Source organism: Leuciscus leuciscus (genome assembly GCF_965113295.1).
Source record: "Leuciscus leuciscus genome assembly, chromosome: 25".
Lineage (NCBI taxonomy): Eukaryota > Metazoa > Chordata > Actinopteri > Cypriniformes > Leuciscidae > Leuciscus > Leuciscus leuciscus.
This window is the reverse complement of record NC_138724.1, coordinates 28,594,993-28,611,054: the sequence shown is the minus strand read 5'-3', so window position 1 is coordinate 28,611,054 and position 16,062 is coordinate 28,594,993. Positions and strand designations below refer to the sequence as shown.

General features: G+C 37.3%; 1 protein-coding gene across 2 annotated transcripts in view; it reads right to left on the bottom strand.

Annotated features, from left to right (window-relative positions):
• wnt7bb (wingless-type MMTV integration site family, member 7Bb) overlaps positions 1-16,062 on the bottom strand; it is a 40,582-nt gene that overhangs the window by 13,000 nt on the left and 11,520 nt on the right. For both annotated transcript variants that reach the window (XM_082160735.1, XM_082160734.1), the window contains exon 2: positions 14,079-14,305. In XM_082160735.1, the coding sequence (XP_082016861.1) occupies positions 14,079-14,305 (227 nt within the window). The remainder of the gene's footprint in view (positions 1-14,078; positions 14,306-16,062) is intronic.

Here is a 16,062-nt window from a genome sequence, read left to right as displayed (position 1 = left end):
CACCACGGTTATTGTGGCCAAAAGAATTCACGATATCGATATATTGCGATATCTATAGAATCTATTTTGGGTAGTTATCAGTCAAATTCATTTTTACTTTGTTTATATAGCCTAGTTTTTCTTTTTTACCCAACAAACATAAGGATACTGATAGACAAGGCACATGCATTTGTTACTTCTTGCGTACTCAATCTATGGCAAATTCTTGTGAAGGAAGACAAGCATGTGAAATTTATCTGGTTTCAAACTGAAGCAAAACATTGTCTGAAGGTTTCCTGAAGAACTGAATAGCTCTTAAACCTATTGTTGCACCGGCGCCAATAAAGTCATGCAGATAGCAGATTTGAATAAAAAAATCAAGTGCAAATACAAATACAAAAATAAGATGAGTAAAGAAAACGGGGTTCTTAATTTTAATAATCACCCTTTATTAATATATGAACACAGAAACCCCCTGTTAACAGTTAATGTCACGTCTCCCATTCCATGACTAGTAAAATAATAGCCGCGTCGCGTCTATGACAACTCGAGGTATCGCACACGTACGCGCGTCTCAGTTTATGGCCAGCAATATCATTGTTTAAGGACATTATGGAATTGAGATAATGTCTGTACTATGTTATGATTACACTGTACAATAGTTGCTGAGTCTGTGATCTGAACACTTTACCTCAGAGCGTCCGTTAACTGAATGAATTGAGAATAATTATCACCTGAAAATCCGATAACATCTGCAATTTTCATTCAAGCAGCTGATTTCTGTAAATTAATGTAAAATTAAATGTATATTGCAGCACAGGGTGAAATCATTTACGAAGATTTGAGACAAATATAATGTAAATTTAATATAAAACGATGTAAATGACGCTCTGTGTCGCGGCAGGATTTTGAACATGGTCCTGAGCCGTTGCTGGGCGTCGCAGCCGCCGGTGTGTGTAGCCTACACTCATAGAGAATGTGTTCGAATTTTAAAGACGTGGCGCTGCGCTTCTCGTCCGGTGTGCGACCACCTTTAACCCTCTGGAGTCTGAGCGTTTTTTTGGGCCCTGGGGGTGTTCTGACATGCTCTGACATTTGTGCTTTTTTCAGTTGCTTATAAACATATTAATGGCAAAGGTGTAAATTCACTCTATATAGCACAAACAGGACTACAATAATATGTGAGCCACATGTATGTACATGTTTTCATTTTTGAGAGAATAATGTTTATGCGTGGTTATCGAAAAAACTAAAAATTAAAGTTTTTGAAATAAGGCCACAAAACACATACTAAATATGTGGCAATAAGACTTTTGACTAATGGATGTCCTCGCCTATAGTTTTTTCTTCAAAATTATGTGAAAATAGTCTTGCTTTATCGTTCACATAAAACCATACATTGATTTAAATTGATGTAAAACAGGTTTTGCTTGGAAAGCCAATATGCGAGGGGGCGTGAACGAGGAGTGGTTTACACCTTAGAATACACCCACTCTGCATAATTAGCCATTCACTCAGGTGTGACACTGACTGAGCCACAATGCAATGACAAAAGATATATTTAGAAGAAGACTTATATTGACCATTTAAGATTTTGCTTACATCTATCTTGTAAATATGTTTTGCTATTTTATTAAAACGGTTACAATTACAACAATAATTACAATTTCAACAATATTTCAAGTGTACTCTTTCTTTGTAAAAAAAATGATTAGGCCTACATTTTATCTATGTATTCATTAGTTTGAATATAACCAACATTGGCACAGCTAACATCTTAGTTGATGACTTTATTTTTGACAAAAATAGTATTTTATATATAGAAATTGCTAAACAAAAGCTTATTTGATGTGGCAGTATATTCTACAGTAAAAACTGTACCCAAATCTAGTCAACAAAATGTTGTCTTTCATATTTCGTCTGACTGTAACGTTGTTTTCATGAAATATTAGGGCATATTGTTAATTTGCAGTTTAATACGTTGCTTATACAAATAGCCTACATTTTATTTCAACATTCAGTCGATGTTTACTTATCTCAGTATAGCAATGCAGTTTGCTAAAACATCATCATTCATTCACACACGCGATTTAAATTTAAACTGTCTTTGCCAGCTGTGGTAAACAGCGCGCATCTGTGCCGTTCATTCATTCATAAACAGAAACCCACGTGAAGAAATTCACGTGAGAAGGAAAAAACTTACTAGTATTCCTCAGCTCGCTCCTCGATATACCCGCACTTCTGAGGGACATTTTCCATTAGTATTATTCCTCACAGCGCTGCAAGACGGTGTAAACAATGATCTAAATAAACTTGTGTGTTTTCTCGAGCTGATGGGGGCGTTCACAGGATTGCCTCAGCCATTTGCGTTTGAATAGCGCGCGCTCTCCGTGGGCGGGGCCGATTATAACGTAATGAGATGAGATGAGCTCGACTGGAATCGCTCTCTTTTAATACAGATTTCACAAGATGAGAATATTAGCTTTTTATATAAATTACTTCATTTAAAAGAAGATAATTCAAGCTTCATGCCTGTGTGCCTGTATGTCTGTTTGACTGAGTATTCGCTGAGTTATTGTTAATTTTCGGACGCGTTTCAGAATGGACTTCACTGGCAGAGAGAAGGCAGAACTCGCTTCGTGTTTATTTTTCTTTATTTGGCAAAAAGCACAACACTTTGTTTTTATTGTGAGTATACACAAAAATAATACACATTTAACAGAATCGATTGATGTATGAAACTCCTATGGAAAATCAAAGTCAACAGAGTATTTATGAGTTTCTTTTACACTAATAAAAAAAAAGCGAGCTGGTATCGCCGGCGATACCGTAGACCTCAGGGGGTTAAGGTGCTGTTTTCTTTGAAGCCGAAGAACTCTGTTCTTAATACTGGCGAGCTTACTTTTTTCGGGTGTGGACAGTTCCACTCTAGCTGCGCGGGCGCGGACGAGCGCTGCGTCGTCTTCTTATTTGACAGGTGTCAGCGGGTGCAATACTGCCACCTGAGAGGTCAACCAGGTACTGGCGCTGGAGTATTTACGTGTCATGTTATCATAAGAGTCCTATTCATTTTAAACATTGTGGTTATCGCCAATACCGGTATATTGTCACACTCTAAATTAACACGATGTCGATATTTCATGCTTTGAATATCACGATTATCGTCAACACCGGTATATTGCGACACCCCTAATACACATATACATAATCAATTAAATATAAATAAAAAGTATTAAAATATAAATAGTATACAATGAATAAATAAATATTAGACTATATATTTTATATTATTATATGTTTATGTATACTATTTATACTTTTATTTTTGTTTCTTATAATTATTTTTGAATTTTTATTGATTATATTATAAATGTAAATATTATTAATATAATATAGATATAATCATAATAATTTAAATATAAATAAAAATGATAATAAAATAACAATAAAAGTATAAATATATACATACAATTATAAATGAAACAGTAAATAGTATGCATACAAATTTAACTAATTATATATTATATATGAATAATTATATATAAAATGTATATATTTATACTTTTATTGTTATTTTATTATAATTTTTATTTGTTTAAATGATTATGATTATATATATATATATATATATATATATATAATATTTGCATTTGTAATATAATCAATACAAATTAAATAATAATTATAAGGAACAAAAATAAAAGTATAAATAGTATACATAAACATTTATATATATATATTGTTTCATATTTATTTATTCATTGTATACGATTTATAATTTTATAATTTCTATTTCTATTTAATTGATTATTTACATGTGTATATATTATATATAATATTTACATTTATAATATAATCAATTAAAATTAAAGAAAAATGTAAGAAACTACAATAAAAGTATAAATATATATAATAAAAACATACACACACACACACACACATATATATACACACACACACATAAAATAATCATTAAAAATAATAATGTCTCTTGCATCATGGCCTGTCTCTGCTTCACTTTCCTGTCATAATAAAGAAAAAGAAAAAAAATAACTTAAAAAGTTATATATAACGTTCTATAATATATAAAATATCCATTTGTCTACTATCCATATTCATTTTTCTAAAAACTTTGAGTTCTGGAGGTAGAATATAGATAACGTATCTCTTCATTATTTTCCTACTTCTCTTGATCCCTGATGAGGGATAATCCCTGACTGGCACTGAACACACGGATACACTCATCCTCCACAGAGATCCGTCTCTTCCCTGTGTCTTCAGGGTGACTGGACTAATCTACGCTTCATCAGTGACAGACGGGCGAGAGAGAGTCAGTGGTGAAGAGGGTCAGACGGGCGAGAGAGAGTCAGTGGTGAAGAGGGACAGACGGGCGAGAGAGAGTCAGTGGTGAAGAGGGACAGACGGGCGAGAGAGAGTCAGTGTTGAGGAGGGACAGACGGGCGAGAGAGAATCAGTGGTGAAGAGGGACAGACGGGCGAGAGAGAGTCAGTGGTGAGGAGGGACAGACGGGCGAGAGAGAGTCAGTGGTGAGGAGGGACAGATGGGCGAGAGAGAGTCAGTGGTGAGAGAGTCAGTGGTGAAGAGGGTCAGACGGGCGAGAGAGAGTCAGTGGTGAAGAGGGACATACGGGCGAGAGAGAGTCAGTGGTGAGGAGGGTCAGACAGGCGAGAGAGAGTCAGTGGTGAAGAGGGACAGACGGGCGAGAGAGAGTCAGTGGTGAAGAGGGTCAGACGGGCGAGAGAGAGTCAGTGGTGAGGAGGGTCAGACAGGCGAGAGAGAGTCAGTGGTGAAGAGGGACAGACGGTCAAGAGAGAGTCAGTGGTGAGGAGGGACAGACAGACGAGAGAGAGTCAGTGGTGAAGAGGGACAGACGGGCGAGAGAGAGTCAGTGGTGAGGAGGGACAGACGGGCGAGAGAGAGTCAGTGGTGAAGAGGGTTAGACGGGCGAGAGAGGGTCAGTGGTGAAGAGGGACAGACGGGCGAGAGAGAGTCAGTGGTGAGGAGGGACAGACGGACGAGAGAGAGTCAGTGGTGAAGAGGGACAGACGGGCGAGAGAGAGTCAGTGGTGAGGAGGCGAGAGAGAATCAGTGGTGAGGGGGGACAGACGGACGAGAGAGAGTCAGTGGTGAAGAGGGACAGACGGGTGAGAGAGAGTTAGTGGTGAAGAGGGTCAGACGGCGAGAGAGAGTCAGTGGTGAAGAGGGACAGACGGGCGAGAGAGAGTCAGTGGTGAGGAGGGACAGACGGACGAGAGAGAGTCAGTGGTGAAGAGGGACAGACGGGCGAGAGAGAGTCAGTGGTGAGGAGGCGAGAGAGAGTCAGTGGTGAAGAGGGACAGACAGGCGAGAGAGAGTCAGTGGTGAAGAGGGTCAGACGGGCGAGAGAGAATCAGTGGTGAAGAGGGACAGAAGGGCGAGAGAGAGTCAGTGGTGAGGAGGGACAGACGGCGAGAGAGAGTCAGTGGTGAAGAGGGACAGACGGGCGAGAGAGAGCCAGTGGTGAAGAGGGACAGACGGGCGAGAGAGAGAGTCAGTGGTGAGGAGGGTCAGACGGGCGAGAGAGAGAGTCAGTGGTGAAGAGGGACAGACGGGCGAGAGAGAGAGTCAGTGGTGAAGAGGGACAGACGGCGAGAGAGAGAGTCAGTGGTGAAGAGGGACAGACGGGCGAGAGAGAGAGTCAGTGGTGAGGAGGGACAGACGGGCGAGAGAGAGTCAGTGGTGAGGAGGGACAGACGGACGAGAGAGAGTCAGTGGTGAAGAGGGACAGACGGGCGAGAGAGAGAGTCAGTGGTGAAGAGGGACAGACGGCGAGAGAGAGAGTCAGTGGTGAAGAGGGACAGACGGGTGAGAGAGAGAGTCAGTGGTGAGGAGGGACAGACGGGCGAGAGAGAGTCAGTGGTGAGGAGGGACAGACGGACGAGAGAGAGTCAGTGGTGAAGAGGGACAGACGGCGAGAGAGAGAGTCAGTGGTGAAGAGGGTCAGACGGGCGAGAGAGAGAGTCAGTGGTGAAGAGGGACAGACGGGCGAGAGAGAGAGTCAGTGGTGAGGAGGGACAGACGGGCGAGAGAGAGTCAGTGGTGAGGAGGGACAGACGGACGAGAGAGAGTCAGTGGTGAAGAGGGACAGACGGGCGAGAGAGAGAGTCAGTGGTGAAGAGGGACAGACGGGCGAGAGAGAGAGTCAGTGGTGAAGAGGGACAGACGGCGAGAGAGAGAGTCAGTGGTGAAGAGGGACAGACGGGCGAGAGAGAGAGTCAGTGGTGAGGAGGGACAGACGGGCGAGAGAGAGTCAGTGGTGAAGAGGGACAGACGGCGAGAGAGAGAGTCAGTGGTGAAGAGGGTCAGACGGGCGAGAGAGAGAGTCAGTGGTGAAGAGGGACAGACGGGCGAGAGAGAGAGTCAGTGGTGAGGAGGGACAGATGGGCGAGAGAGAGTCAGTGGTGAGGAGGGACAGACGGACGAGAGAGAGTCAGTGGTGAAGAGGGACAGACGGCGAGAGAGAGAGTCAGTGGTGAAGAGGGTCAGACGGGCGAGAGAGAGAGTCAGTGGTGAAGAGGGACAGACGGGGGCGAGAGAGAGAGTCAGTGGTGAGGAGGGACAGACGGGCGAGAGAGAGTCAGTGGTGAAGAGGGACAGACGGCGAGAGAGAGAGTCAGTGGTGAAGAGGGACAGACGGGCGAGAGAGAGAGTCAGTGGTGAAGAGGGTCAGACGGGCGAGAGAGAGAGTCAGTGGTGAAGAGGGACAGACGGACGAGAGAGAGTCAGTGGTGAAGAGGGACAGACGGGCGAGAGAGAGAGTCAGTGGTGAGGAGGGACAGACGGGCGAGAGAGAGTCAGTGGTGAGGACTTCTGTAATGCAGGAAAAGCTTCGGCTCTCAACATGTTCCAGGATTTCATGCAAGCTTAAGATTCCAAGCAGTTCCTGACAGTAAATTCCATGTAAGTTGTTCAGGCGTTGGATTTCATGCTTAAACGCGCGTGCTTGAGATTTCCTTCTGATAACTGTGAATACTTCCTTCTCCTTCTGGTTCTGCTACACCGGGAAAAATGCTGTAGGAACAAGTTCCACTCAGGAATTACTAGTGAATTTCACAATTAATAACTAATAAATTACAAATAACACACTGACTGAAGATGACATTGACAAGTAAAATGACTGAAATAGTATTTTCTTGTAATACTCCAATAATCTTTTATATATATATATATATATATATATATATATATATATATATATATATAATGTCATGATATGCACATTGTAAAAAAATTGTTTTAGAATAATATATATATATAATATATAATAATATAATAATATCTTTTTTTAATTATATGAAATATAATAAAAAGTATATAATAATTGAATAATATATATATATATATATATTATATAATAGTATATAAAAAATAAAAAAATGTACAAAATTATAATGTATATAGTTATACTTATAGTATATAAGTTTCCCCCACTTAAAACATTAATTAATTAATTAATTCATAAGATTTATTATTATAATTAATTATTTTATATTAAAATGATAAGAATTAATATACTAATTATGTATACTATAAATAGTATACATAATAAATAAATAAATATTACCCCCTAAAAATGTATTATATATTTTAATATATAATTACAAATATATATATATATACCCCTTATATAAATATTCAAATTTATCTGCAAATTCTAGGATGCAACAGCGACTCAATGTCTACACTGTATTTTGTGGAAGAGGATCAAATGCTGTTGCGTGAAATCAAAATGCATTCTTCAGAATATTGCGTTTGATGATCTCCGTTTGGTCATAGATTTGCTTTTCCGTGTAAAAGAGCGTCTCAGTGTATTGTTCGGCTTCGCTGGAGAGTAATTTGCGATTATGTTCAGTGGCTCGAGCGTTCCAGGAGGGTCTGATTTCACCACAAATGAAGAGAGAGAACAACTCGTTTTATTCACTGGCGATCGATGCAAAGAACAACAACGTCCACAAGCGTCTCTCTCTCTTCTCCACTCGATGAACGAGAGACTCATGCAGGATCTCAGTCATTCCCTCATTATGAGTTTACTTTGGAAACACTCACAAAACAACTTTGATTTCTTCTTCTGTGGTCTGATACTCAATACTGACATTTTAGGCAGAATTAAAGGCCTGAAATTGTTTAGACGAAGCTTTAGTAACATAATTGCATAATTGTAACACATGAGACAGAGACGGATCACTATATAATACACTATATAATCAAAGTTAATCAATTATTTAGTTCTTTAGTAAAACATCTAATCATCTCAGATATTTCTCATGAAATGATTTGAGCTCGTCTTTAATCAAATAATAATTTCTTATTTTGAAAATTTTGAAAATTGACTAATTTCAATTATATATAATTATAATAATGATAAAAATGATAAGAATTAAAATAAATACACATAATTAAATGAATATATATTCATTTATATAATAATATGTATAATTAAAAATAAGATATAAAATTCCTCTCCTTTCACGTCCTGTGAAGGAATAAAGGAAAAGGATCAATAAATAGCTATAAATCACTATATCACATTATTTGAACTCTAGACTCTTATTTGATTTATTTATTTATTTAATTTTAATTTGTAATTTTTTTAATAAAATAAATTCTAATTGATTAAACAAACATTTATCAAATCAAATAATATGAATTAAAAATATACATATACATATATATACATTTAAATGGATTAAATAAAAAATATAAGAATTAAAAGTATAAAAATATAAAAAATATAAAATTAGTATAAAATACATAATTACAATTAATTTTATATATATATTCATTTGTATAATAATATGTATAGTTAAAAATAATGTATAAAATGCCTCTCCAATCACGTACTGTTTTGATTTGTATCATAATAAAGGAAAAAGCTAGAAAATATTTGATATGACTATAGTTCAATATCTCAATATCAACCAAAAAATGTCCATTTGATGAGAATGATTGACTGTTGTTACAGCATCATCTGGGACAACATTAATACGTCAATGAAAGAGCAGCTTCTGAGTGATAAAGACGGCTGTCGGTTCAGTCTCGAGAGTGTGTGTGAACCGTCTGACGCTGTATTCATCTTCTCCTGGGCTTTTAGGAGTGTGTTTGGGGAATGAATGTGTCGAGAGCAAAGACGAGGAAGAGCAAAGCGTCCTGTGAGACGAGGAAGAGCACGAGAGTCGAACTCTGATCATATTTCTCTGAAACTGCCCACAAACTCCTTTCACACGAGCGCCATCAATCACCTGGATCACACACACACACACACACACCAGGAGAGGAAGAGGTGTGTATATGTGTGTGTGAGAGAGAGAGAGAGAGAGAGAGAGAGCGCCTGCACCTGTCAGCACCTTCACACACAGTGAACACACACACACACACACACAGTGCACACACACACACACACACACACAAATACTGTGTACACACACACAGTGTGTACACACACACTCACCACTCACACACACAGTGTGTACACACACACTTACACACTGTATACACACACTTAACAGCCACTTAATCCCACTAAAAACTAACAGATATTATCAGTTTTTTTTTTTTTTTTAAACACTTTTGTGATCTTGGATTATATACACAATCAGCTTCATGAGACAATCAAAGAATTGTCTCATGTGCAAAATAAATTAACATTCTCTACAAGACTTTAAATAGAGTTTAATGTTATTTAGGTTGCAAATGACACAATAGTCTAATAAAAACAAAAATGCAAAATAATGGCAAAAATAATAGATTTTTATTAAAAATAAATAAATATTTAATATATGTATATATATATAGAAATTATTATTATTAATTTAGAAATTATAATATAATATTTTATCAATATGATTTATTTATATATATATACAATTATACTATACATTTTTATTTATTATTATTTTTATATATTCATTATATGAATATACTTTGATACTTTTTTGTATTGAATTAATATATTTATAATATAAAATATATAAAAATTCATTAAAATAATGCATGTTTTATAAAAAATATATATTATATAATAAATAACATCATTATAATATATCTTATAATAAATAAAATAGCATATAAATGTTTAAAAAAAATTATATATAGAATTACTATAGAATTTGTTTAGAGAATTTATAAATGATTATTATCAATACAGTATATAATTATATATAACTCTTGATATTTTTTGTATTAAATGTAATGTACTTATAAAAACTATAATATATTATAAAAATAACTATAATTCAATTTTTTTTTTTAAATCTAAAATATATACCATGGTGTACAGATTTTGTCCCTGAGCTCGTTGCAATGCATCTGTTGTCTTCTCTATGATGCAGTGCTTCAGTCATTTGGATAATGAAGCTTCTGTCATTCTGCAGAATATTTATTCACAGACCGTTTCTGAAACTGAGGATCCAACTTTTGGCCCTTTTCTTTCGCCTGAAACCGAATCCTTCCTCGAGTCAATTCTTCAGGCGCTCTGAAACTCTCAATAACCCAGCTATTAATGTGCGCCGCAGAGAACAGCCAAAACTGACCGGAGAGAGAGAGAGAGAGAGAGAGAGAGAGATAGAAAGAGAATTAACTCTGCGGTCTGTTGATCATCATCTCTTCGAAACAACAGGAATCTAGCGAGCTCCTTACGAGCAGGAACAATTTAGTGGTTACAATCTGGAGGATTTACAATTAGAAAAAATCCCTGAGTCTCCGCGCATGAGGCGTTTCATGCCGTCTATTATGAGTGAATTGAGATATTCCTGGAATCGCTGCAGCTTCTAAAAAGAGCGACTAAAACATCGGTTTTAACGTCATTTACCAATGAACTCAACACAACGTGAAGTACAAATCAACTCTCAAGAGGCTTTTAACTGCAAAAACGCTCCACGTCGCAACACGCAATAACCGTTCTAGAGCAACTGTGAACGTCACAACACAAGCTAGCTGTTCTGGCAACACAAATGGACACTTCACAGGCTTCACGGACAGAAACACATGTTTGTTTTGCAGGGAATGAGACCGTGAATGTGTTTCAGATCTGCAGTTACTACGTCAAAGTGACATGTTCACTCATCGCCGTACCGAAACGGAGAAGGAGCCGCATATGCATGACATTACTAATGCCTCCATTAGTTCAGAGATGAAGAGATACACTCTTAAACAAGGCTTTAAGAGTTTATTGTCCTTTTGCATAATCAATAAAGCATAAAAAGTCGATGAAATAAATACAGAGACTATGCAAAACATTAATGAATGCACCAACAAGCGTGAAGTCAACAACTGCACACCTTCAAGTGAAACAGGATAATCAATGAAAAACAGAAAAAAAAATGTAGGATGGGACTTGATTTAAAGGGGTGGTTGATTATGATTTCACTTTTCTAACTTTATTAGTGTGTAATGTTGCTGTTTGAGCATAAACAACATCTGCAAAGTTACAACGCTCAAAGTTCAAAGCAAAGGGAGATATTTGATTTTAAAGAAATTACTTTTTAAGGACTTCTTCATGAGCCTCTCCATTATTGTCTGACTCCGGTTTGAACATAAAAGGCTAAAAGTTTTTGAAATTTTCAGTGCATGTGTGTGTGAGGTAAAATGACACAAGTTGTTGAAGCTCCGCCCCCTGTGCTGGGAGCAGCAGCTCATTTGCATTTAAAGGAACAGACACAAAAACGGTGCGTTTTTGCTCACCCTCAAAAAGTGACAATTTTAACGTGCTATATAAAAATATCTGTGGGGTATTTTGAGCTAAAACTTCACATACACACTCTGGGGACATCAGAGACTTATTTTACATCTTGTGAAAAGGGCATTACACCACCCCTTTAAATCAATCAAAAATGGATTGGACTGTGAAAAGTGGGTGTGGCGTCAATGATGTCATGGTGGCTGGAGGGGAGGAGTTTAAAGTCTGAGGGATTCATGATATCAGTTGGAAGAAAAAAAAACAATACATTTTGATACAAAAAGTTTTTGTTTGCACTGAAGAATTCTACACATAAAAGAGTCTTAAAATTTTTAAAAAATAGACACCATGTTGTACTTTGCATTTGATGGATAAAATAACTTAGTAGTACCAATTAAAAAAATAAATTATATGCTCAACTTAAGAAATTTAGGTTTTACAGAAAAAAAAAAAAACATTTTACAAGATTAGTGATACTGAGCGCCACTCAGCAAAACTATCGATCTTAAGTTAGCCCTATTTAATATTTTTTTGCATCACCAAGAAACACTTTTCAGTCAGTATAATAAAAAATAAAAAAAATAAAAAATTGGGGACAAATTATTATTAAAAGTTTGTTTTGTTGTGCAGGCTTAAAAATATGGATTCAAAAGAACGAAAACAGCATAATCTACCGTTTTACAACATGCAAAGCTGCTTAGACTACAGGACTCACTGCAAACCCCAATAAAAGCTGTTTATAAATGAGATTTCCATCAGTTGTTTTTCTGGACGAGAGTAAACAAGCCCTTCAAGCAACGTTCAAAGATTCACCACAGAAGTGTAAAATTTCAAAGGAACTGCGATGCGTTTTGTGAGGTTGAAGTGATGGTAGTTTACAGAGCGTTTTGGTGTGAAGTCACACTCTGACCGCAGTTAAACAGCGACAAAACGCTTCCAAATGAGGGGAAATGTATAAACGACGAGTGTAAAAAGAGCAAAGTGCCCTGCAACCCACTCAGGAATGCCTCTTCACACAAAAGCCATGAAAATGCAAATGTTTGCCAGGTTTGTAGCTCATTTCGACTGTATAAACACAACGGGGAGAGAGATCGCGTGAAAAAGAGCGACAGAACTTTTATGGCAGGGTCTTCAATGGTCAATGCATTCACAATATAAGTTTTGCTGGCGTTTTCTAAAGTATAAAACTCATTCTGCAGTGTTTGGTTGAATATCATCCAGGTTTATGGTGCACAAAATTCTGTACCGACTGCATACTATATATAGCAGACGTAGTTCAAATCAAATTTTCATGCAGTAATCCGTAGCAGATAGCATCTTTTTAACCTAGTGTGTATGTGTACGGTCAATGTGTAATCAAATGAATAGAGATGAATCAGCACTATATTAATCACAGCAACACAAACATGCTTTCGCAAGCCTTTGAGGCTCAAGTGTGTGCATGCAAACCATGTTGGGTTCGCCCACAGCACAAAGACACACTCCTTTCATATCAGCACATTTGCCCGTTTCTGAGTTCAGAGTTTTTGTCACAGTAAAACACTGAGTCCCGTGTAATCAAAGCAGCATTTGTACTAGACGCTTATCTTCACAACACTAGGTCATCACAAAACACGCTTGCATCATCACAACAGGCATCCCACTTGAACAACATCCACATCTACATCAGGTAGATTAAAGCGTCACAGAAATGACATTTACCTGATAATGTTCATCCCATTAGTCACATTCAGCCCTGCGCAAAATCAAAGAAATGTTTTGCATAAAGAATTTTTAAAGTCCCCCTGTAGTCAATCATATGATCACTTAAAACTCATCTTTGATCACCAAAATGACATATTTAATTGAAAATAAAAATGTCTTCATGCCTTAAAATTCACCAACTAACCAATCAGAAACATCCTGTTGCTTCTACATGTTGTCACTTCTTCTTGAGTCTCTCCATCATTGTCTGACTCTGGTTTGAACATAAAAGGCTAAATGTTTTTGAAATTTTCAGAGCGTGTGTGTGTGAGGTAAAAGGACACAAGCTGTTGAAGCTCCGCCCACTGTGCCGGGAGCAGCAGCTCATTTGCATTTAAAGGGACAGACACAAAAACGGTGCGTTTTTGCTCACCCTCAAAAAGTGACAATTTTAACATGCTATATAAAAATATCTGTGGGGTATTTTGAGCTAAAACTTCACACACACACTCTGGGGACATCAGAGACTTATTTTACATCTTGTGAAAAGGGCATTAACCACCCCTTTTAAAAGAGAGCCGAATGTACTGTTATTGAACAAAATATAGTTTGAATGCAGATCTTAGTCCACACCACCCCGAAAACAAACCCTTCGTGACAAAGACCTGCGACGACCACTGACCTACTCGCAGCTCCTGCCCGAAGACCGTGCGTTCGCCCAGTGCCGAGCAGTTCCAGCGCCCGTAGCGAAACTGGTACTGGCACTCGTTGATGCCCAGCTGTGCCCCTTCTCCGATCACGATGATGGCGTCGGGCCGGCTCTGACAGATGGCACGCTGGCGGGGCGCGAGACCCGGGATCTTATTACAGATTATGTTCGCACCAAGAGCCACCACAGAAGAAAGAGCCCTGTGGGACAGAAGACACAAAACCAAAGAGTAAAGAAAGGGGATGGACATTAATGAGAGCGCTTGCATCACAGTGGCTACGTTTACATGCACAACTTTAATTTCAATCGGACTCAATTCAATATTCAATGAATTCAATAGTGTTTACATGAACGCTAAACATGTGATCGGGTTGATGTGCGCGTTTATATGTCAAAAGCTTCAAATTGGAATTGAAGCTAAGTAATATACAGTTTCTCCTACATTGGTTCTTTATTTGTTTTAAACAGCAAGTAATATTTATCCATTTCTGGTCATAATTTGGAGTAAATGAGCATATGAACTGCTTACATTTATCACACAGTAAAAATGCCCAAAACCAGTCGTCTTTGGATGAGAATCCGAAACAAGTTTCAATCCGATCGACATTTCATTTGGATCGAACTCAATCGGGTCAATTAAAGTGTTTACATGAAGGCTTTTCAGTCCGATTGAGCCGTCAATCCAATTACTAACGGATTATTTGGTTGCATGTAAACTTAGCCAGTGTTGAAGGTTGGTTAAAGTCACCATGAAATCTAATTTTACATTTCTTACTTTATTATGGAATATTGCAGTGTTTATTATAAATGATTCATCCATGCACCTCATTATTGTTTTTAAATTCATGTGCCTCGTAATCATGAATCATAATAAATTCCCATCGCTCTTGCAGCAACATCTCTTCTCTTCTCTGATGACGTGTTGTCTTATTCTGCTCTACAGTTTCGTTTTGGATCATTCTATTCTGATTCTACAAGCGGGACAACCTGTCACTCACATGAGATCCACCAATAGCAAACCACAACCATCCAATCAAATCCCTATGATAAACTCAAGCCCCGCCCTAAATTTGTTCTTGTTCCAGAAGCCGTTTCACTCGGATATACGTCACAACAGGGAAGAAAAGACCAGCAAAACTTCTATTTCATGCTGACTTTAAGCATCCACAGTAGTTCAAAATGTAGAATTAAAAACAGTTATTAAAGATCTGACTACAACAAAGCATAGAATATAAAAGACCAGCGAAACTTCTATTTCATGCCGATTTTAAGCATCCACAGTAGTTCAAAATGTAGAATTAGAGACAGTTATTAAAGATCTGACTACAACAAAGCATAGAATATATTAGAATATCATAGAATAACACTTAACCGCTGACTCGAAGAGAACAATAATTAATGAAATAGACATTAAAAAAATGTAACAGTAATGAATAAAATAGAACTGAATAGACCAGAACATAACTGAAGATAACATAGAATAGAAGCAAGTACAATAGAATTGATCAAAATAGAATAGAACTGAACAGAAGTGATTAGACCAACGAAAAACTTTAATATAGAATAGAATCAACAGGACAGAATAGAATAGACCAAGACATAAACGTATAGCAAAATAGGACAAAACGAATATAATAAAAAACAAAAACATAACTGAATGTGAATGTGAATGAATAAAATAGAATTGAATAAACCAGAACAGCATTAATGAACATGACAGAATAAAAGTGAGCTGAATGTAACTGAACAAAACAGAATAGAATTGAACAGAAGTGAATAGACAAAAGCATAACTGTAATATAGAACAGAATCAGAATAGAATAGACCAAGACAACTGTAGCGCAGAATAGGACAAAAACAAATAGAATAGAAAAAAACAACTTAACATGACTGAATAAAATACAATAGAACTGAATAGATCAGAACATCAATAACTGAACATGACATTTAATTAAAG